The sequence below is a fragment of the Cryptomeria japonica genome, chromosome 3, assembly GCF_030272615.1.
Source record: "Cryptomeria japonica chromosome 3, Sugi_1.0, whole genome shotgun sequence".
In the NCBI taxonomy this organism is placed as follows: Eukaryota; Viridiplantae; Streptophyta; class Pinopsida; order Cupressales; family Cupressaceae; genus Cryptomeria; species Cryptomeria japonica.
The window spans coordinates 785,425,372-785,449,836 of NC_081407.1; the positions used below are offsets into that span (position 1 = coordinate 785,425,372).

At 34.4% G+C, this 24,465-nt stretch overlaps 1 protein-coding gene across 13 annotated transcripts in view; it reads right to left on the reverse strand.

Moving 5' to 3' along the window:
* Positions 1-601: 601 nt before the first annotated feature.
* Positions 602-24,465, reverse strand: part of LOC131069610 (uncharacterized) — a 49,323-nt gene continuing 25,459 nt past the window's right edge. For 5 of the 13 annotated variants that reach the window (XR_009112151.2, XR_009112158.2, XR_009112150.2 and 2 more), the window contains 5 exons: positions 5,379-5,514; positions 5,135-5,222; positions 4,021-4,110; positions 3,414-3,878; positions 857-1,942 (listed from right to left, as the gene is read on the reverse strand). Coding sequence is in view for 2 of the 13 variants with exons in the window: in XM_058005137.2 (XP_057861120.1) it covers positions 5,215-5,297; positions 5,379-5,514 (219 nt within the window). In the remaining 11 variants the exon portion in view is untranslated. The other 8 variants (XR_009112160.2, XR_009112161.2, XR_009112159.2 and 5 more) reach the window with 8 other exon arrangements.

A 24,465-nucleotide genomic window follows, 5' to 3' on the forward strand; every position in this document is an offset into this window, starting at 1 on the left:
AATGATGCTTAAATGAATTTATTAGTTGTGCATGTTTTAGGTGTACACAATATTTTCTTCTTTGGAGCTTTGAAAAGTGTAGCATGAAACTTGAGGACATCCTAATAATATTTCATTATAAAATTTGCTTCTATTGCACACAGTCAAGCCCTGTTAATGTTAACTTTATTCGTATTTTTGGAAATGTAGCCATCAAGATTTATTTCATGAATTTAGTGATTGATTGTAAAACTTACATTACATTTCAACTATTTGCATACATTCTTCATCTATAATAGAAATACACACTCATTACAAACTTTGGCCTTCAACCAAATTATGCAAACACATTTGTGTTAATGTACTCTGAAATTTACTCGCTATAATATTTTTTACTCAATGCAGGGAACTCAAGTTAACATTCACAGGGAAAGCCATGTATGGGTACAAGATCCTGAAGTAGCTTTGGATTGATGGAGAAGTTAATAAAATCAATGGACCTTATGCTACAAACCAAACAATAAAATGCAAAGATGGTAAAAAGCTTAGACACCATACAACCATCTTTTGACATCTTGTTAATTTCATATTCGCTCTTTATTACATGAAATATTGCTATTTTATTTTTCAGCGTAATCCTTTTTCAGACATGTAACTAAACAAAACAATATAAATCCCATTCATACCAATTTTGGTCTATGTATCATGTCTCTTGTTAATAGAAAAAAACTGGGAATATATCTATAGCTCTCATTCCTTAAACACATTGGCACACTTGTATGATATGCATATGATGAACCAATACAAAAGAACAAGTATTGGAAACCTCAGACCTCATCTTTTTGTTATTGCAGATGATTCCTACAGGTACACAAATTTTTAATGTGATCAAATTCTCCATACGTTTGACAGATTTTGAAATTGACAGCACCTACATACATTGCGTCTTTCATCTGTTTCTTTTCAATTGATGTATAAAATACAAAAAATACATCATGGGACTTATAAAATATTTCCCATTTTTATTCACTCTAAAAAAAATACAATTGTTGTATAGATAATTACTTACAAAAATAAAGTCTTGCAATTTCTACAAATTCACTAATTTCTGTTGTAATCTTGTGGGCTGATTCCACACCTTATTCAAGACTAATGCAATGCTTAATGCATTCAGTTCCAGCTTCAGTTGTCCCCTTCAAACCATCTTGCTATGTTGTCTAACATATGGTCTGTCGTGCATAGTTTCCTGTGTTTGAACGCTATGTTCATAGTTTCTTTTGGTCTATATATTAGAACATGTGAATCCAATGATTAATATCCCTTATATGAAGATCTGGTTCAGGCTATTGATTCTGGTATGTTTACAATTACATATTGTTGCATAGTAATTCCTTTCAGTGGTTGCAAATATAATTATTTTTGAAAACAATGCAGTAGAAATTACAAATTTGATAAATGTGTTGCAAGCGAACTTGACAAATCATGCATTCTGGGAGAAAATCTGCAGTTTTATATAGTGATGCAGTCACCGGTTATGAGGGACCTCAAAGAGATCAATCCGGACCGGTCAACAAAAGTAAACAACAACGGAAACACAAGGATATGATGGAGGCAATGCATAACAAAATGAATTATGAAAACTAATTACAATCAACCGGAAACATTCGGGTTACAATAACCGGTCTACAGGCCTGCTCAAAACATGCTCAATACAAAATAAGTCACAACCGGGACCTCAAAACTTAAGATTTAGCTTCTATGTTTTGTCTACCACCTTCGATACATTCTAATGCCCAATTACAATGATTTATACAATCCAAGAGGATCCGAACGGCCCAAAAAAGGATCAAAACTAGAATAACAAGACCAAACATGTAAAACCAATAATAAAGTCTTCAAGCAAAATCCAACTCCACAGATTCTGGTGAGCCAAAGCCAAAAAATACATAATGAAATGCTGAAACTGCAAAACAGAAAGCAAAACAGAAAATAATTTTATTTATTTTTTGTTGATGCAAGATTGCCAAATTAGTTGAGATTACATGCTTGCTGAAAATATTTGATTTAAAAAATATAAAAAATCAATGAAGATGATGAAAAATTAAGCTAAGAAATTTTAATTTTAGTAAATTTCAGCAATGAGAACCATGATGGAAATTACAATGAGCATAGCCTGATAATATGAAAGGAAAACACCTTTACAAAATACAAGAATCAATTAGGATGATGGTGCACAAATAAGATAAGAAATTATGATTACGTGACCTCCCCTTCTTGCTCATGCATTCTTTGCTACAAATACAGTTCAATCAACTCAAACAATTGAACGGAGTAACAATATCTCTTTTTCTTGCTATAATGGAAATGTTCAATGCATTTTTCTCTTTTGTCTCAAGCTCCATTTTTTATAGCAACAATGAGGATTAAGTTTTTCACTTCCTCCAACAAGTAACAATACATTTCATGCATCTTAAACTTTCCCTAAAATTCTCTCGAACATTTTAAACCTTTCTTCCACATGCTCCACATTAAAGCCTCCAACACCACACCATCGGCAGGAACACGACACTTGCGTCCCTTGTTACCAATACCACTAAAACTTTGCTTCTACGTTGCTATACTGTTTCTATAGGATCTGATTTGATCATATCCTCTCCTTCACCGTTTTACTACATAGAGGGGGGTTTTAAGACAATATTTGAGACAATTTTTGAGTGAATTGTCTTAACTTGAGACAATATATAACTTACGTATCGTCTTAAATATTGTCTTTAACCGAGTGTCTTAAATTATTGTCTTAAAAAATTGTCTTTATAAAGACAATAAAAAACACCAGAATTATTGTCTCTTGAGAGACAATTGTAATTTTGTCTCTATAGAGACTATACCTATAATAGAAAACATATTGTCTCTATAGAGACAGATATGTAGATTTAATCCCACTTATTGTCTTTCTTAAGACGATAAAAATATTCTCATTAGAGAGTACCACTTTTGTCTCTCAAGAGATGATATTAAATAATGAAGTTTCAAACATAAAATATCTCACTATTCAAATAAATCAATATTGTTAAATATAAACTACAATATCATTGATTAATTCATGTTAGGGCACGATGGAATTGAACCACCATCCTCCTACTTGTAAAGTAGGTGCTCTTCCATTGAGCTAGCACCCTTTAAAGAATAATTTTACCATCCAGAATCTTGGGTCTCAAAACACCCTTTGGTTTAGTAGTGAGTTTTAAGGCTGAATAATGGTTGAGAACATGTGAACATTGCCAGTGATTTTGTGTTTTTATATTGAACAAATTTTCATTGGATTGTTGAATTGTTTAAGGCTAGACAGTAGACTCTAATATTCTTGATTTTCATTTGAAAAAGCACAGTTTTTTACATAGTCAACGAATGTTAACTAACTAGCTTGAGCTCACCGTGTGTATAGTCGATTCATAATATGCATTGTCCACTTCTTTACTTTCCACCATTCCCAAGATTTGTGTTGTCCTGGATCAGTTGGTTGCCCTTGTGAAGGAACTGGCCTTTCCAACATAGCTAAAAATAGGACCATCCAAGCATTAAAGATGTTGGGATAAAAGAGTTGCTTGGCCACCTCTAACTGCATGACCACATCACTACATAAATTCAAATCTAAAATTGCAGAAAGCAATAAGGTGCACATTCAAAAATAAGTTAAGTAATTTAATGTACATTTTGAATGCAAAAGCATGCATATGTATATAGATGACCAAAATATTTTATAAACAAGCTTGATAAGCTCTGCTATATCCAAAGTAGGATTTGAAACTTGAACAAGGCGATTGAAACTATTAAGTAGAGGAGGAAATGCCTCATCAATGATAAGATATGTAGGAGTTCGCTCATCCTCAGACTTGAACCTTGACATACACAAAATAAAGAAAATTCTTAGTCAAAGATTGACCTAAAGAAGAAGCCAAACAACCAAAAACGAATATTTATTCATACTTCATTGAAAGAATTCTCAGTACATATAAAGCAGCATATACTCTTTGATCTTACAAATTATGTTTGACCCAAGGAAGAAGGCTAGGCCATTGCTCTAGATAATATGCATTTATAATACTTTTATGGATTTCTGCAAACTGTGCCCTGTACACACAAACAAGATATGCAAATCAGTTGTATTACGACCCTTAAAAATGACGAAATAAGATTTTTGCATCTACAACTTGTAATGTTGATGAAAAAATAAATATAACACCAAAAGGAAATTAGCAGAAAATCCAAAAAACTGTGTACATGTAATACAGATTAGAAAAAGAAATCCTGTGATTTTGACATAACTCAAAGCAAAATGTAGTAAAACATTAAAAATTAAAGTATATGTTTACAAAATAGGCATATCTACAACCATAAGAAAATCAGATCAGAAAATCGAAAAAAAACACAAATGTTTGTAAGACAAAAAATAAAGAGTCCAACGAGTTTGGCATTACTAGGATCAAAAAACTGTAATTCATGCACAAAATGAAGTAATTGTTTACAAAGTAGGTGTAAGTCAAACCTTGAGCAAATCAAACCAGGAAAACAGAAATTGTATAAATAATTTCAAGGAAAATTAGAAAAAAATCACAACTGTGGTATCACTCAAAGCAATAGGCAGCAAAGCATGGATAAGATAACATAGTATGTTTACAAAATAGGCATGTGTGCATTCCTTGAAGTCATGATTTTGAGTTATCAAATAAAACATTTCAAATTATGTACCTTGATGCATAGAAAACTAGAGTCTACATCAACAGGCACAAAGAAAATATCTTGAGTAATCCCCCTTATAGGCATTCAAGAGTGTCCTAGCCCCAATCTAGAGTGGTGGAGAGTTCCGACAAATCTGCATGTGACAATACTGAACAACTATTTCACAACTAAGAAAGGAATTTATCTTTGTTAAATTGAGATAAGAACATGGATTTGAGCCAATTAGATAGCGAACTTTTACAATAAGAATAATCATAAACATATTTGTACGAAAAAATAAATCAAGATAAACAAGTGATAGAACCGTAAACATATTTGTAGGAAAAATTAAATCAAGATAAACAAGTGAAAGAAAGATAAGTAATTGCAAGAATAATCCATAGCTAAAAAATTTTAACGTGTACTAACTACGTACCTCAGCAAAGGAGGAACACAGGCTATGAATTGAAGAAGATTTTCTCTAAATATTGCCTTATCGGCTGGTGATATCTTCTGCTATTCTCCTGCCACCATGTTGCTCAATTTTAAAAAATCAGATATGCAAATAAATTTGGCTGGTGAAATCTTTTGTTGTTCTCCTGCCACCATGTTGCTCAATTTTAAAAAATCACATGCAAATAAATTGAAATAAAACATAGATATGGTCCATATAGACGCACTAGGTTCATGAGGTGCCCAGTTTTTGCCTATAGGGTTCTTGAAGTGGATGCTTGCAACCTGGGGTACTGTCAAATCACAATTCCCATCAACAATAACTTGTAGAAGCCTGACAAGATGCTGAGGTGTGAACTGATACTGTAACACAAACATAAGCATCATGAAAAATTAGTTGAATAACACATAAAGCATTAATAGCAAGCAAAGACATCTTACATCAAAGATGTCTATATATCTTACAAGCAAAAGAAGCCTAATAACAAACCAAAAAAATATTTCATTATATTCAATTCCAGAGCTGCCACTGAAATAGATGGAGAACACCAAACAATACTTAAAACTAGAAAACTAGATTATTTAATATGCTTCATATTCAAAGCATGTTGTTAACGTACTCTGAAGTATCAAGTGCCACATGCCATCACTACAATATTCCTTCCATCAAAAAATTAATTTTCTAAATTAAAATAATTTTTGATACATATCTAGCGTAAGCTAACACTCCATTGTTAATCTAGTCAAGACAATCCCCTGCATTCAGAAAACATTTATTGCAACACATGGTGTTTGTAAAATGCAACAACAGTGAGACACTATAATAAAGACAAGATCATCTATGTTAGAAAAATCTTTCTTGATTAGGTTTACTGATGTCATGTTGAGTTCATCATGTATCCAAGCCCAAAATGTTGTGACTTTGTAATGAAAATGTGCTTATCAGAAGACATTTTTATTATATTACAGGCAACAGATTGGAAACTTCAGCAAGTTGTAAGGGAAACTAATATATAAATGTTATGAAACTTCTAGATGTTACCAGCAAAAGAGGGAAATACAAAAGAACTTTATACATCATTTAATTCTGAGTTTGGTTGTTGTATATGATAATCCCAAGTGGATTGCAATCAAATTTTTAATTCAAAAATTATCCACTGTATCCAAGATAGGGAGACTGAAAAGATTGCAGTGTAGGGACAAGATGGTCTACAGTAGGTAAACAAAAAGAAGGAAGTTGGGATTATTATCAAACAATTTAAATATATATTGTTTAAATTTACAATTAAATTCTTACAACAGAAGTATAAATATTACAAAACTAGAGACCATTTTGCTTGTAAGTTGAGGATGTCTTTTTTATTGTCATTCTAACGGTTGTGGGTTTTCCAAGCTATTTAGGATTAGTTTCCTACCTCATATGCTTGTTCTATATCGACTTTAAGCCTTTATGTATATGAATTTTACACGCATAAACAGTTCATATTCATTCCCAGAGCTTTCAAACAAGTCCCTGCAGCCATTACAATGAGTAGTATCCTTGATAGAATGAGCAACATAAATGATATTTTGGCATTATATTAAGGCCAGGTATCCTATTAAATGTATCATGAATGCAGAGTCAAGTGCAAAGACAAAAATGCACCTCATCGATAGTTTAGATCTTCTCCTACATCTTTGCAGTAGTTTTACACTATATGTTGTGATACAATCGACATTTTCAATAGGCTAGGCAATTTGGAAACAGTATTTCTAAACTAACAGCAGGTTCTGATTGAATAAGGAAAATTAATTATAGTATGTGTAAAGTTTAGATCCATTCCCAAGTATACAATATACTTCATACACTTAACGTCTGGGTTAAATGGGTATTATGTAGGCAAAATACTACAATCTAATAATAAAATATCAGGTTTAAATCCATTTGTATCTTTGAGTAAAGTCAGAATAGAATTCTACAATCTAATATTATTATAATAAAATGTTGGCAAGACAACATCAAAAATTTAAAAAAATTGCACCATGTGAATGATTTAGTTTCATTCGTATATCTTTAGAGCAAGTATGTACCATATGATTGATGTAGTGGGTACTATAGTTAGTTGGACAAGGCGTTCTAAGGGCAAATTCCTACAATTAACAACAAAATACTGGGCTTGAATCCATTCTAGCACCATTGGAGTAAAACTGAAAAGATTCCTGAATAGTGAATTCTAATAATAGAATATCAGTATGACATCATCAAATAAGAAAAAAATTGCAATATATGCATAGTTGAGTTTCATTCCTACACCTTTGGAGTAAATCTGATCCATGAACTTGATACAGTGATCTACATACTTAATATAGTGGGAATCAACAATTACAGTATGTAGTCTGAGGGCATATTCCTACAATCTAACAACAGACAATCATATTAAGAACATTCCAGCATTGTTGGAGTAAGCCTACAAAAAATGCTTGCAATCTAATAAGTAAACATCACTGAGGCAGAATCAAATAGTGGGAAAATGTGCTGATTCATGAATAGTTCAAATCCATATTCCTAAATATTTCAAATTATCTTTGTTTTATGCTTGATGTGGTGTGCAGCTCATACTTGTAGATTAGAACAGATATTCAGGTGGCAGATTCCTACAATCTAATAGGAAAATATCAAATTTGCATCATCTACTCCACGCCTGAATTATGTCTGTAGATTCTTATAATCTTTAATAGTAATAATAAAATGTCACTAAAACAACATCACATAGGTGGAACCTTATGAACAGTTTAGATCTATGCTCACATCTTTAGAGTGAATCTGTACCATATGCTTGATACCGTGAACAATATCCAAGATACTTCAATAGATTAGGTGTTTCTAAAGGGTACATACCTACAATCTAGTAACAAAACATCAGGGCTAGAACCATTTCTGGCATCTCAAGAGCATATCTGCACGGTTTATTACAATTGAACAACAAAACACATCACTTATACAACATCGAACAAAGAGGAAAATATTCTTGGTGGTTCAAATCTAGAACCATATCTTTGTAGTTAGTGTCTACCATTTGCTTGATATAGTGAGATGTATCTGTAATACATTAAGCATCAACATTAAGAGAAGCATGCAAAAGCATGGGATCTGTATCTGTAATACATTAAGCATCAGCAAAATCTTGATACAGTAAGAGAATAGCTTACTGTATGCAGTCATGAAGTATATGTAATAGTCACAGTTTGCAAAAGCATGGGATCTAGTCCAAGTACAAAGACAACATTTGAGTAAGAAGACATTCAATGAAAAGACACAAGCAAGAAGATATAGGTCATAAGACATATGTGACAGAAACTTGAAACAGTATGTAGAATGTAGCCTCATGAAGCATATCAGGAACAAGTACATGAAAAAGTGAGTTAACTGTGAATGACCAAGTGAAATAAAATACGCTAGACACAACCATGAATTATGATAGCAGGGAATAGTTCAAAGGCACTACTTCAACATATAGTGACAGCCGCCGCAAAGCCTGCAGCCGTGGCCCTAGGGCCGCTTGTGTATGCCGCCGCCGTGAAGCCTGCCGCCATTGCCCTAAGGTCGCCTGGGCTTGTCGCCGACGCTGCCCTAAGGCAGTCTGCTGCAACGAAACCGGCTGTCCAGCTCCCTGTACCCCCTTTAACGACTGGTGAGACTGCTCTGCCTGGCTCTGCGACTGTGAATGGGGGCTCTGCAGGGGTCTTGCCTGGTGCTGGGAATGGGGGTTCTATGGGGATCTCCTCTAAGGTTGGAGATACGGTGTTTTCAACGCCCTCTACTGCTGATCAGGATGCCTGTAGCTTGAGGCCTGTGGCTGTTACTGTATGCAAACCTTTGGTTTGCAAGGTGTCTGATGATACTGATATGGAGAGCATCCACACTTCCTCGGTGTTTGAAGCGCATGGTCTGATTTGCAGGTTTCAAGGTTTCTAGCCAAGCCTTCCTCAGTTGCACAATTGGATTTCTCAAAGTTGGGAACCGATCATAAAAGGTTCAGTTAACATCTTTCCTTCTGCCAAGGGTTTTTTCATTTCCAAATTTGAATATGAAGAGGATAGATCGAAAATCTTAGGTATTAATCCTTTCAGCTGGGAAGACAAATTTATTTTGATCGTTAAACCCTGGTTCCCGAGCTTTAACCCATGCACAGATTCATTTAATGAGATTCCTATTGGGTTAGGCTCCCTAACCTTCCCCTTCATCTATGGACGGACTCTCTGCTAGAGGAAGTGGGGGATGCTTTAGGTGAATTCTTAACGATTGATAAGGAATCTTTCCAGATTTATCACTCTACTTATGCTCGGATTTTGGTTAACATTGATGTCTCTAAAGGGCTTCCAACTAAGTTAGAAATCAAATCTTCTTTGGGATCTTGGGTCCAACTGCTTGACTTTGAAGGTATCCCCTTTAGATGTCGAAAGGGCTTCCAGACCGGACATGTTGCTGCACGGTGTGAAACAGATAAAAAGAAAAAAAGATCTGCTACTTGGTGGAAGGGGGCATCCTCTAAACACTATTTTGTTAAAAAGAAAAGCTTCTCCCAGGTGGTGGCACAGGTTCCTCAGGTTGATGAGCCTCTGGTTGCTGCCTCTGTTCCTCAGGAATGTGTGGATGCTTGCACCCCGGGTTCTTCTTCAGACCCTCCTGCGTCCCAAATTGCTGCTGGATCTTTTGTTGTCCCTGCCTTTGCTGTTCCTGCATCTTGGGCTGCTGGATCTTCTGTTTTTCCTGCCTCTCTGGATGCTGGTTCTGTTCCTCTTGATGATGGGGGATCCTCTCTTCTGGTTCCATCCTCTTGGCAAAACGCTGCTGCTAGGGTTGAGGAGGGATGGATTACTGTTAAAAGTAAAAAATCTAAATTGTCCCAGTCCTCTTTTGATATGACCCTTAGATCCCACAAGGGTAGGACAAATTCTTGATCCTTCCTGGTTGGGTGAGGGCTGCTGGCTTTTTGCAGCCTGTTGGGCTTTGGTGGGTGTATTGTTGTTCCCCTTCTTTTGTTTGGTTATGTCGAGTCTTTATTGTGTACGGTTTCTTTGAGAGAACTTTCAAGGTTATCTTTCGGTTCGGGTTATAGGTCCTTCTAAAAACTGTCTTGTAAAGGGTTTCTGGTCCCTTAAAAACTTGTTTTTCCTTAATCAAAAACATATAGTGACAGAGATCCGCATATGATATGATGATAGAGACATTGACAACCCTAGAAATTAACAGATTTGCAATCATTAGGGACAGCCCCTAGAAAAATTAATAGATGATAGTATCAGGAAAAAGTGAAGAGAAACCCCTCAAATTCCTTTGAACAGCCTCTCGAGGAAAACTATATAGCAACATTTAATGGAAAAAAAATAGTTAAAAGATAGTCAAAGGCCCGCACTGTCAAAAAGTAAAGAAACCGACCCACAGATCAAAGACATAGCAACTATAGTGCTTTTTGACAATGGAAAAAGCAGTAAATAGTCTGGGGGGAAAAGGTTTGACAAGCAGCATAAGAGCATGAAAACCATAGGGTTAAAGGGAGTATTTATTGTTTAAGGATCAAAGAAACCCCTCACAAAGACATAATACAAAATGCATAGACCAAGCAAAGATAACTTAGTTTTGTCTTGAAGAACAATGCACCAGAAACACAGTCAAAGAAGCACTAAAGGGCAGTCTGAGATAAAATAAATGAAGGATAGTCTCATGATAATGTTCATTCACATTGAGTTAGTTCATTCACATGAACTAATTTCATTCACATAAATTGATTTCATTCACATGAATTGATTGCATTCACATGAAGGATAGCCTAAGTTAAAGCATTGAGTTAGTTCATTCACATGAATTGATTTCAACAAATGAAAACCCTAGCTTCAGGTTGCAAGGCATTGATTATTCATGGCGGCCAAAGCCTTTTACATCTTGAGCATAGTAAATGCAAAGTTCATCCAATGCATCATTCAGTTTGGAGGGGCGTGGGAAAGTTATCTCAGAGTTTAAAAATGAGTAAAGAAGGCTTCAAGACAAGTTTCAGGCACGAGTGATTCATGAGAAACAAATTTATAAGTCTTACTGTGCCTCATTCCCTTACTCTCACAGATAAGGAAATGTTGAGAAGGTTTGGGTAAGGAATAGATGAGAAGGAAGCATGAGTGTGGATACACGTATTGAATAGTGAGGAGGGTTTAAAGCTTTGTAATGCTTTATACGAGCTATTTTGCAAAGTTTTGACAGTCTAGTAATCCACAAATCAGCCTCTGATGCTATGTTATTTGTAGAACTTTGTTCATGATCTATGATTTTGGTGAATTTTTGTGATAGATGGAATCAAGGGTTTCTATGCAATACTTCAAGAGATTTCTTTTTTCAACCCTTGATATTTCAAGATGGTAATAACATAACCCTCTATGCATGAATACCTAAGGATTTATTTGTTGAACTTGATAGAAAGTAAGGGCAGACTTATTTTTACACAGTGCGCAAAGAAAAGCCTATAAAGGACAATTAGAAAGGGTTGTCTAAGTAGACCAAAGGGAATGACACAAATTCACTATCAAAACAAGAAGCTTATGATAGTCCAACTTCAATCAATGACAACTACAGCAGTCTAAAGACTCTGAAACAATGTCAAAGTCACAATGCATATCAGTCACTGTAAAAGATAGCCAAACAAAGCATATAAGTTCTCACTTCTTTCCCAACTTTGTCAAAAGACTCAAAACAAAATAGTGAAGTCAAAAAGGATAACAATACTATCATGATTGTCTCAGTAATGATAAGAATCACTAATGAACAAATCATGCTTCACATACATCACTAACAGTACCATAGAATGCAGAAATAAGAGAGTGCAAAAAATTTGTCATGTCAATGCATATGAAGTGATGGAGCATGACTAACGCGAAGAAAGTGTCCCAGACAAAGGACAGTCCCAGATCTATCTCTTAATTCAATTTGAGACACAGTAGCAAAACTTCAAAGAGTAAGAAAGAAGCAACCCTCACAAAAGAGAAAGATATCACTGTCAAAAACAGAAAAGATACAGTCTATCAACAAGAACACAGTCCAAAGAAAAAAGTATTGCCAAGCCCTATGAGGAATACATGAATACAGTCATGAAGAAACAATCCATTATTTGGGAAACAGACAAACAATGAAACTCCAACCAAACAGTGAACAAGGAGCAGTGAAGAATCATATAAAAAGACAGTAAAAAGGTTAAGTGGCAGTTATGAGCAACATCCACTGTTATGATAGATCTAATGACCATATTCACAAACCAGTATAAGAATAGCAAAGCAAGGTCAATCAAGGAGACAACCACTGTTCAAGGAGCTATGACTGTCTAAACAGAGCATTCACAGTCATCCTAAGGGCAAACAAAAGACAGCACAGTTTTCAGCTTTTTTAAAATTAATGTTGGGGTATACTTCATCGAGCAAAACTATGGTAGTGTGTTGATCAATACATAGTCCTATAACATAGAGGAAAGATCATTACCTAAACTAACCATATTAGAGGTCTGAGACAAGTTTGATAACAGCAGTGACATTAGGAAGATAATGAAGAGAAAAGATCAGAAGCAATGGTATAGGATGTCAAGTCAATAAGCACAACATAGAGTATCACTCTCTCTAAGCAGTCAATGGGCACAAAAGAATCATAGCTTTTGAGAATCCAATGCATCAAGGACTTGATGTGACCTATTTCACACATCGCCCCATTGCAAATGGGGACCCCCTATTTTTTTTTGCTTTTTAGGGTTCTGTTTTGGCATCGCATCTGCTAATCACCAGTCATTTTACAATGAGGAGTTAGAGTTTTTGAGAATTCATCCCAAGCCAGATTGAGAATTTATGCTTAGAATTGAATTTGAACGCTACCAAAGTGTGCAGAAGGTCTGAAGGACGAAAATCGCAATTGCTTCGAGTCATTTCAGACAACTGCTATTTTTAGAAATTTTTGCTTTTTTTGCTTTTTTTTCTACTTTTTTAAAACTGGCATCTAGGTTTTGTTCTTTGAGCTATTTTATTACTACCCATTTTGTCGGGATTTGAAAATCTCGCCTCGAGATATAAAAAGCAGGGCTTCGACAATTTTGCTTTTTTCTGAGATTAGGGTTTTGTTGTTTAGGTCATTCTGATCCTACCCATGTCTTCATATTCGAAATTTTTTGCTTCTAAGTGTAAAAAGCAAGGGTTTGAAAAAATTTCTTTTTTCTGAGATTAGGATTTTGATCCCCATGTTCTCAAATTTCAAAAATGAGGTCTCCAAGTGCAAAAAGCAAAATGGAAATCCAAATTAGGGTTTTTGTCCAGATGAACCAACAAGGTATGAACATGGCATGAACACTGTTGACCAAGTCAAAAGAAGGCAAGTGGAATGGCACATCGAAAATTTCGTCCAGGATGAAGAAATAAAAATGGCAGACAAGTTCAACAAGGTTCAAGGGTAGAATGGCAGACGATCAGTTAAAATGTGGAAGAAATTTGAGCGGGATCAATTTAAAAATTGTCCAAGAAAAATTGTCCGACAAATATTAAACTCCTACCGAGGGTTAACTAACTCATGGCAAGGGTTACTTACTCTTGCCTAAGGTTAAGCTTATTCATGCACCAAAAATGTCTAACAATTTTTAAAGTGCACCTCATGTCCAAGCTAGAAATTCTTTCCAAGTCCACGTTAAAAACATGGCATAAGGAAGATGTGCAAAATTCGCCAAAGCTTGACAAAGAATGTAGGGCCCACTTGAAGATGGCATAGAATAAAAAATATAAAATTCCTAGTTGGCAATAAAAGATGACTTGGCAATAAAAGATGATATGACATTCCAAGAGAATTAAAAATGGCAAGTAAGATGACTTGGCAATTAAGGAAAAAATAATTTAAAGAAAAAAATAAAATTGTGGCATGCCTTCCTCAAATTCGAATTTCTAGAAGGAGATTTAAAACAAATAAAACTTTCTAAAACATGATGGAAGCTTCTAAGGATAAATTCCAACTTTTTAGAGGGAGGATAAAACAATAAAACTTTTTAATTTTTGAGAATCTTCCAAGCTTCCTTCTAGAAGAAGGCAAAGGGTTTCAATTTTCTAAAGATGGAATAATTATAAAACACAAAGCTTCTAGAAATTGCTAAGAAGCTATAAAGACATGATGCCCATTCATTAATACTTTGTTTGCCAAGAAGAAGTTTGTATAGCAAAGAAGGAAGCATCAAAACTCTGTCAAAATTCGCCAAAGTTGAGAGAAGCTAGTAACTTCAATGCATGATCAGATTATCCAACTTCAAAATCTGTCATGTCTACAGGTTTGGAAATCAAAGTGAACAGCTCTCAGCCATAAAGATTATTAGATTCATGCCAAAATCTAATCATATTATCAGATTACCTTTGCAAAAGTAAAATAAATTCAAGGGTTCGAAGAAAAAAAATTCAAATTCTTCAGAGGAAGCAGCTCCAAAATCCAACTAGATTATCGAATTTTCAAAAGAATTTGGATGAGAAATAAAGCAAAATCAAGGGTTTGGATAAAATAAGTTCGATATTCTCCTTAAATTCACCATTGATAACAGTTTGAAGGACAAAAATTTACCTTGAACATCTCCAAAAGGAAGAATAAAGCAGGTCCAAGGGTTTGAAAGGGACATTCAAAAGGTTCAAGTTTGCCATCACCAAGGTTTGCTGATGAAATTCTGAGTTCGCCATTGATCATCCTTGAATCTACCTTGGAAAAAGAATTCAAATCTGCACATAGATTTCTCATAAATCTTTCAAATCTGCCAAAAAGTAAAATTCATCCAAGATCGTTCAAGACAGCAAATTGAAAGTGGACTTGCCTGAGGAAGAATAAATTCTGCCCTGTCAAAAAAAAAGTAATCTAAATTCACATTGTCAAACTGCTGCTATCACGGTCAGCAAGGAAGTTTTAATCATTTCCAAACCCTCCTTGGAAGAGGAAGATTTTTTATATCCGATATACATGTGATAACCTTCCAAGTTTGAAGCGAAGCATCAACCAAAATCTATCCAAAGATGTGGAAAGTCCGCCCTTTCATATCCAAGGAAGAAAGTCATCCAAAATTTGCTGAGGAATAAGACATGTCCAAAGATTTTGTCCAAAGAAAAAACTAAGCACAAAATTTGAGCAAATAAAAAATTGTCCAAGGATATGAGAACTTCGCCCTGCCAAGAGGAAAGCCTTCGAGCATGCCAAACAATCCAAAGCATGAAATTTTTCTTTCCAAGAAAAAGATGGCCTGACAGATTGGAAGACAATTTGTCTGATCATACTTCCGAAGCCTACCAAGATGACATGACAGAGCAAGACAAATTGTCTAATTATATTTCCAAAATGTGCCAAAGACAAGAGGACATGTGACTGTCCGAACTTTTCCGATCCATAAAAAATGAAGGATGATTGTCCAAGAATATTCCAAGTCCGAGGACAAGCCAATCGACATGAAGCATGCCAAGACATAAAGACTGACACAAATTTGTTCCAAGACACAAACCTTAATATGTCAGACACATTCAAGTTCCTAGTTTAAGACAGCCTAAGAGGGAGAAAACATAAATTGGCACATTCACAGTCAAGACATAAGACAGGACTGAAAATTGTCTAAGCAGGTTGATCAAACTCAGACATGAATTTGTCCAAGGCATAAATGAAATATGTGAAGATGTCGGATCAGGGACCTCAAATTTGATCCATTAGACAAGAAGACCATCAAGCTGGGATGCCATGAGGAAAGACAAATTTTGACAAATTCACATGAAATCAGACCACCAATCAAGCAGGAAAATAAATTTGACAAGCACATGAAATCAAGGGTCAATCAAACGAATGGGTGGATAAAGTTTTGATACATGAAAAATGGCTAAGTGTGGAATTTCCCACAACCAAAAGAATCAAATTTTGACTGAATGTTGGACAGGAAACATGAAGAAAGAAGAAGAACAAAGAAGAAAATAAAGAGGAGATGAATCAAATTCTTCTCCAAATTCAAGACACCTGAAAGAGTCTCCGGGCATCAAGAAAGAAAAGTCTCCAGACTTGGCAAAAGTATGCAAAGAAATTCCAGATTTCTTGAAGGATTTCATTTCTGAAGAGTCAAATACAAGCTCCCACGTGCAACATAAATTGGTGGCAAGAAGAGTATTCCAGACAAATTTTCATACAAGCAAATTTTCCGACACAAATTAGGGAATTCAAGTCAACATGTCCAGGTTCATTGAACACACTACCTCTCAGCAGAAGAAGGGGGTGCAATCCTAAAAGATAGCATCTTGTGCCACTTGTCTCTCATCCGATGGATATTTGATCTATTTTGGGAAACCCTAATTAGGGTTAGGTTGTTTTAATCTCGGTCATTGATTAGAAATCAATCCTGACCATTTAATTGTAATTGGGGAGCCTATAAATTGAACTCACCCCTCATTTGTAAATCATGGGAGCATGTTGCAAAACATGTCGAGATAAGCAATTGTTGCATACAATTGCCAAAGTAATAAGTAATGCATTGTTCGAATTGATGGTGATTACCTCTTTTATTTTGGAGTTGGCATGGTTCTTATCCCTCATCATAGTTTAGATTTTATTTCATGTATGTAGAAGAATGAAGGATTTGATAGTTTAGATTGGTGAAACTTTTTGCTCATACTTTTGTTGGATGGATGATTTTCATTCGATATGCAAAGTTAGTCTGAGCTTTTGATGTGGATGCTTAACTTCTACTTTGAGTAATATTGTTCAATTGTTGGTGTTATTCGTAAGTATGAAAATCTTGAGCACAACCTTAGAAGATTGCACATGCTTTGCGTAGTTGTCCTAATTCTGTCAAACAGTTCACTTGCGTATATATATATGTGTGTCACATCTTGGAAATTAATAGAATAAAACTGCGAAGGAAAAATGATGTACAATGTATAAATTTTGTGATACGCCAAGCCTGGGTTAGCTAGATTATATTATTTTGTTCCAGCTTTGCTCATTCCAACTTAAAGTGGTTGAATCTTGTTTGTTTACTTACCTGTCAGAGCAGAATTCATTTATTTATTTGTTGCTCTTTCACTTCCTTACTCTCTGCGATTTAAGTAAGGCATAGATGAAATCCCATTGAAGAGTTGATAGAGGTCAATGAAAAGGATTGGAACAAGGGGAAAATAAATAAGGGCAATGGCGGAAAACTAGAGTGGGGGTGACACTATTGTTTGACCCTACAGGGTAGCGGCCAGCGTACACCCAACATGGTTAACCCAAAATAAGCGGCCATGATTCCCATGCAAGCTTAGGCATTTATAAACTAATTTATTGGTTACTGTTGTGTTTGTGTGACTTGTATGCATAGGCTCACTTGCAGCATGCATCCTGCATTTGTGCATCAATTAATTGGTTGATTGTAACCAAATTCATTGTATTTCCACAGTCCATGGTTGATGCTATATTTTATTGACTAGTATGTATACCCACTTGTAATATTAAATGAATTTATCGTTGGTGCTGTGTTGGTGTGATTTGTATTTATATCCTATCTTGCAGCATTGTATTTATCTGTGTAGTCTACATTTATGCATTGATTTATTGATCGATGTTGTGTCATTGTGACTTGCATGTATATAGGTAACCACTCCCAGCAATTTTTGTTATGCAACTCGTCTCCCATATGTTTTGTGGTTTAGGAAGTTTTCTTATTTCTAGGCATATATTTGCTATGTTTATATTTGGGGTTGATTAGTAATACATGAACATTGATTATATAGAAAAAATTAACTTAATGAGAAATAATTGAGCTGAATAAAGGATAATTGAATGTGTTATATGTAGTAAATGGAAATAAAATTGAGAATTTAATTTATAAAGTCTACAATATGAAAATTATCTAAAATTTTAGGTTCAATGTGTAGTCACTTTTGACTGCCTTCTTTATATAAAATGATGAACTTATTATGAACTTATTGAAGTGTAAATGCTGTGTTTATTCATTCATAAATCTACTTAAGAAAATAGGGGAATGTCTTTCTATTTTTATATATTAAAATATTTCTACCCATTCATTTTTCAAGAATTTCATATTTACTAATCATTCAATTACTAGACTATCATAATGTGTGCTATTTCATAATGTGCATTATTTGTCGGAAGAGCTGAGATCGAGGAGACACATCCAAATAATCAACTCACAAGGTGCATAAAGCTAAAAACAATCAACACATCAGTGAAGCTAAAAGCTAGATTAATTGAAGTACATAATCAAATGAGAACATCTCAATATGTACAAGATGGGTTTTATTAACAACAAAAATGGGACTATCATTGTGCTCAAAATCTTGCATGATTCTTAAACATTTTTAGAAGAATTTCTTTAAAAAAATTAATTATTTTTGTAATATTAATCACAAATACCTTCCATTTACCTAAATTTAAGACAATTACACTCAACTAAACCCTAAAGCCTAAACACCTTCATACTTTTCGTAGTTTGCCACGCATGTCCAATTTCTCAATTGTTAGTCCAGCTTTCATCTAGATTAATGCACCATGCATAGACGTGTGTGGCATGCTAGCATCCTGCAAAAATATGTGGTCATACTAACTATTGAGACATTACACTTGCCACATTTCAGCAATGTAATGCCTCTGTCAACCTATAATGTCTTGAGAATCCTTCTGACCTTGCTATTTGGTTCAAAACCTACCTCCAACATTCAAATTTTGAACCCGATTCTAGCATTCTTCCATTCTCTTATTCTAAACAATATTCTTACTTGGCTCTCTACAACTTTTCCCAATCTCTAAGTTCATATTGTGCTTGAAAAACTCCATAGATGCTACATTGAAAATCATCTAATACAAGCTTTGAAGAATGATCTAATACAAGCTTTGAAGAATGTTGTTGCTTCCTCACAGTGTTTGTATGAGAGCAACTCTATGTCGCAAGGAATTTGCTCTCTCTTGCCAAGGAAGTGGTAATCTTAGCATATTGTCGTACTTGTACATTTGATAACATATTGTTACTTTCATTACATGTCTATTGTCTCTTTATTTGTCTTGGCTATCTGTGAAAGTAGAAACACCAAAACACTTTAACATTTTCATTACATTTCTATTATCTCTTTATTTATCTTAGCTATTTGTGGAGTGGAAACACCAAAATAGGAGGTTTGACTACAAAAAGCTCTTATATAGCCACCCAAACAAATTTCTCTGGTCTTTTGTGTGTAGGTGTTGGAGAAGAAGATGTTTGGTGAAGGTCCTTAAAGTTGTCCACTATTATTGGTGATTTCTCTCCTTCCCTCTATCATTTTATAGTTTAGCTTCATTTAAAGTACTCCTTTCAATTTTTATAACATGTTAAACCTATTATTTATAATACATTATCGATTCCTGGACCTTCGACTCCATATAGGTTACTCTATTGTCTTTCTATCAACAATCCTTGTTTTCTATCTATATGGGACACTAGCGCACTGCACCATCATCTACACACCATACAAATGTCCCAAGAATTTAATTCAACTCTATGCACACTAAAAAACTATATTTTGCTAAAAATTAGATAAACTTTAAGGTAATAGTTCCCTCGAAATTTATCTAAGTGGAGAATAAGAATCTAAGCTCTCTAATGACAAATTACCCTTCATCGTAGTTCACGACTTTTCACTATAAATTTTCATATTTTTGACATACTAATAGTTTATGTAGTTTTATAGATTAACTCAACAAAATTGTCTAATAATTTAATATTTATCTCTATTAATTGAATCTAAGTGGAGAGTAAGAATCTAAGCTCTCTAATGACAAATTACCCTTCATCGTAGTTCACAATTTTTCACTATACATTTTCATATTTTTAAACTAATAGTTTATGTAGTTTTATATTAATTCAACAAAATTGTCTAATAATTTAATATTTATCTCTATTAATTGAATGAATTTCACAAAAAAATGATTGCATATTCCTCCCCCAAAGAGCTACATAGGATTACTCTCCTAAGACTAACAAAATTCAAAATATAATGATATTTTATATAATTTTAGATTAACTCGTCAAAATTGTCTAATAATTTAATATTTATCTCTATTAATTAAATGAAATTAAAAAAAAATGATTGTATATTCCCCAGCATAGGATTGCTCTCCTAAGACTAACAAAATTCAAAGTATAACACAAAAGAGCCGTCTCTTAGAAATTAATATCTGTGAGGTAATCAATGTGAAAGTCAAAATGAAAATGAGAGTAACTTTTACTATGTGGAATGACTTAATAATGAAAAATGGTCTAGATTAAGATTTCCACCTTCGTTGCACTCGTGGATTGGAGACAACGCAAATTTGAAATAGAAAATATCTAAATGGCACACAACAACTTGGAGATTGAAAATAAATTTTGACAGAGCCTCAAGAAATTAAAATACAAGACCAATAACAACGTGGAGATGGGGGCTTATCTAATGGCCTTTGAATATGTATAGGAAAAGGAATAAGAAATATTGATATGGAGGTTGATTCCCGAGTGTGTATCATCATAACAACTACAACAATATCAAAAATTAGAATCTTCATGTCTAGGTTAATATGTTTTGTTCTCTACTTGAGATGTTGAATGATTTCTCCTTGACACATTTATAGAGAGTCCAACCATGCACTGGATTTTCTATCTAGTTAAGAGAAGAAAATCAAGATTTCTAAACTTTTAGACACGACATCTTCTTTATATGGGTTGGACTTGATTCTTGAGGCAGAGGGGATTGAATCTGTCGACTCGTTCTCAAATTGATATTTTGGGGGGCATATCTTTTGTTGCTAGTCTCTGGATATTCTTGATGGTACTTTTATTCTTGCTCCTGAGACGGTTATCAATGAATGCTTGGGGGCTCCAATTTTTGTGGTATACAAAAATGGAGAATCTGATTCCGTGTGATTGTATGCAAGAAACACTGCCTATTCACATTTCTCAACTTTTTCTCGTTGAGGATGATGGATTCGTCAAGGCTATAGTTGAGATCAATAGGCTATCAAAAAATGGAGATGTTCGAGTGCATGATATAAGTATTTATAAAGAACTTCTAATGGTGGCCATCTTTCTCTTGGGTCAAAAATTTTGAGGGAATATTCTTACACACAGTTTTATCAAGCCCAACACACTAGACTATTCTTTATAGGCCATATCCATTCTCGACAATAACCCTACAGAAGGAATACACCAACGTTTTCGACATCGACGCTATCGAGGAGGAAAAAGATTATAGTAAAGGTATTTTAATCTACATCGTAGAGATGGGAACATCTGTAACAACATGTAGGTGTTTGATTTTTTGGGGGAGTCACTACCTCGACAACTTCTCCCCTGTATAGATAGTGAGGATCTTTGATGATTATGAAGGATTGAGATTGCAAACTACCCCGTGGTTCAATTTATTAAAAATAAAGTTGTAAAATGCATTACAGCTTCTTGCAATGGACTTACCATATGAGGTATTCTCCTTCAAATATATAGCTACCAATATGTCTAAATTATAGAACTCTCTAATGATATTTAAATACAAATCATTTTTCCTAACATTAATATATAACATGAAAGACCAACCAATTAAATATTTCATCAATAAATACATCAAATTAACTAAATTATACTAAAACTAGCAATTGCATTTTGATGTGCAATAAGTACGCCAATGATGTGTAGAAGGGTGATTAGGAAAAAATGGTCTATTTTTTTACATACATTTGTATAGTACATGAGGTCAACTGGTAGGTCATTTAGCTAATGATGTTGTTTGTGCAAAAAAGGTCTCAATGGAGAAGTGGTAGCTTCAAATCAATTATGCATCCACGTATATGGATCCCAACATGACTGCAATAAAATCTCTAAATCCAAAAGACAATCAAGCTTTATTACCACTAGACTCATATTATATTTGCAATAGGGATAGAGGGAGAGAGGAGGATATAAAGAGGGAGAGATATACGGGGAAGAGTGAAAGAAAAGTGGTAAGAATATAGGGAAGAGAGGAAGATGGAGATGGAGATGGAGATGGAGATAAAGGGAGAGAGAGGTATAAATGGAAGGAGAGGGAAGAATAAAGAGAGATGATTGAGGGATGGATAGAGATGGAAGCGATACATATATAGAGAGGGAGAGATATCAGGATAGAGAAAAATTGGGTGATAATGAGATAGACAAATAGGGAGAGATGGATGAATAAATATGGAGAGTTAGAGATAACGAGGCGAACAAATATAGATTCAAAATTATACGGAGAGGTAAAGAGAGAGAGGGAGGGAGAAAGATGGATGGATGCATAGAGAAAAGGAGACATGTTTAGATATAGAGTAGGATAGAGGAAAACAATAATCAAGATAAAGATAGAGCAATAGTGGAAGAGAGTGAATGAATAGAGAGATGTAGAGAGATAGAGGGAGGAAAATATAAGGAGAGATGGAAAGAGGAAGGGAGAGAAAGGATAAGAAAGAGAGAGAATAGGTAGAGGGAGAGAGTGGAGATCGGGAGGAGAGGGAGAGAGATAGATAGGGGGGGGAGAGGGAAGAAGGGGGAGAAAGGGAGAAAGGTAGACGAGGGCAAAGAGATAGGTAGAGAGACAGAGATTTTTTTTAAAATTTAATCAAGTTAAAACTTCAACTAACCTAAACTTTCATTTGTTAATATAAATTATAATATAGTATCTTTTATAACACAACAAAGAATTATTCATGAGAAATAATTTTATAATAAATTAAAACATCTTTTCAAACACAAGAAAAACACATTAATAAGAAATAATTTTTAAATATTAATTTTATATCAAACCCCTCTACCCTTACAGAAAAGTCGAGTAGAAAATAAAACAAAATAAATGCATACTCAATATTAAAGAAGTAATTTCTATTAAAAAAATATATTGAAGAAAATTATATATTTGGATGAATGTTTTAAATGTATATATGTAGGTCAATGTATATATGTTTAGAAGATAAATGAGAGTGTATTGTTAGGTTAAGTAATAAATGATAATTGAGAGATTGAGAGGGGGGGGGTAAGGAGTGTATGTTTATATGAGTGAGAAAGAGATATGGAAAAGATAGAGAGGGAGTGAGAGGGAGAGATATATATAGAGGAGAGAGGAAAAGTTGAGAGATATAAAAAGGGATTGATAGGGAGAGAGGGAGATATAGAGAAACGAGAAATATAAGATAGATATAACCTGGGAAAGATAAAAGGAGTGAGTGAGTAAGAGAGGGATAAATATCTAAGAAGTTAGTTGAAAATTTAGATTATATCATATAAGTTAAAAAATTAAAATTCAAAGTATAATTATTTTATAATAATAAAAAAATTCATAAGACGAGTATAATTATGAATTTAAGAAATCTGACATTAGTTTCAAGGAGGATTGCAATTTTGCATGGTACAATGGTCCATTATCTTTGGCAAAGTTGAGCTCAATTTGTTTCCACATTAACCCTTTTTTTGACTTGGAGGTGGAACTTATGGCTAAGATCGTTTGAACCTGCTTTTACAGTTTTTCTTTGGTGCTTATGAAAAAATTGATAAGTCGGCGACATAACTAACTGGTAGCTTTGTTAAGGTGGATTCTGACACATGGTTTTTAAAACAGCTTTGTGAGAGTATGCACCATAGCTGACATTTTTAAACCCTTGCTTGGTTCCATTGGAATCCTTTCCTCACATCTTGGCTTCAAAATGCGCACTTTAAAGGACTGCCCTTTGGATGTTTCTATTGTCACAAGATTGGGTAAAAAATTGTTGAATGCTTTAATGCCATTCCTCTAGGTTTCTTAATTCTCCTCCCTCTTTTTTACATAAATGGATTCGAAAATCAAGATAGCCAGACAAGGCCTTTATCTGGAAGAATCGCAGTTTGTTTTTGGCTTAAGGGAGAAAAGATCTGAATGGTCCATGTCCTATTCAGTTATGGATATTTTGGGAGATTCCAAGCTTTGTATAGGAATTCTGCTCTTCCCTTTGATTGATTGGGGGAGCCAGGCAAAATCTTTCAGCGAAGGAAAAAGCTGGAAACAATTGAAGGAGAGTTCAACCTGGGTTTAGAGAATTCACAAATTAAAAAATTTACTTATCTGGGTTTGCCCTGCAAAAATGATTCCCAAATGATGGATGATGTGGATTTGATACATTATCATTTAAGGGGAAAAATGAGGAAGATCATTTATTTAACTCAAAAAATTTATTTTAACCATTGCTCAGGACGGTGTCAAAAAATGAAAGCAAACTGTGCGCCCAAAGGAACGTGTTGATGAAGTCTGAAGAGGAGAAGATAAAAGGAGGAAACCACA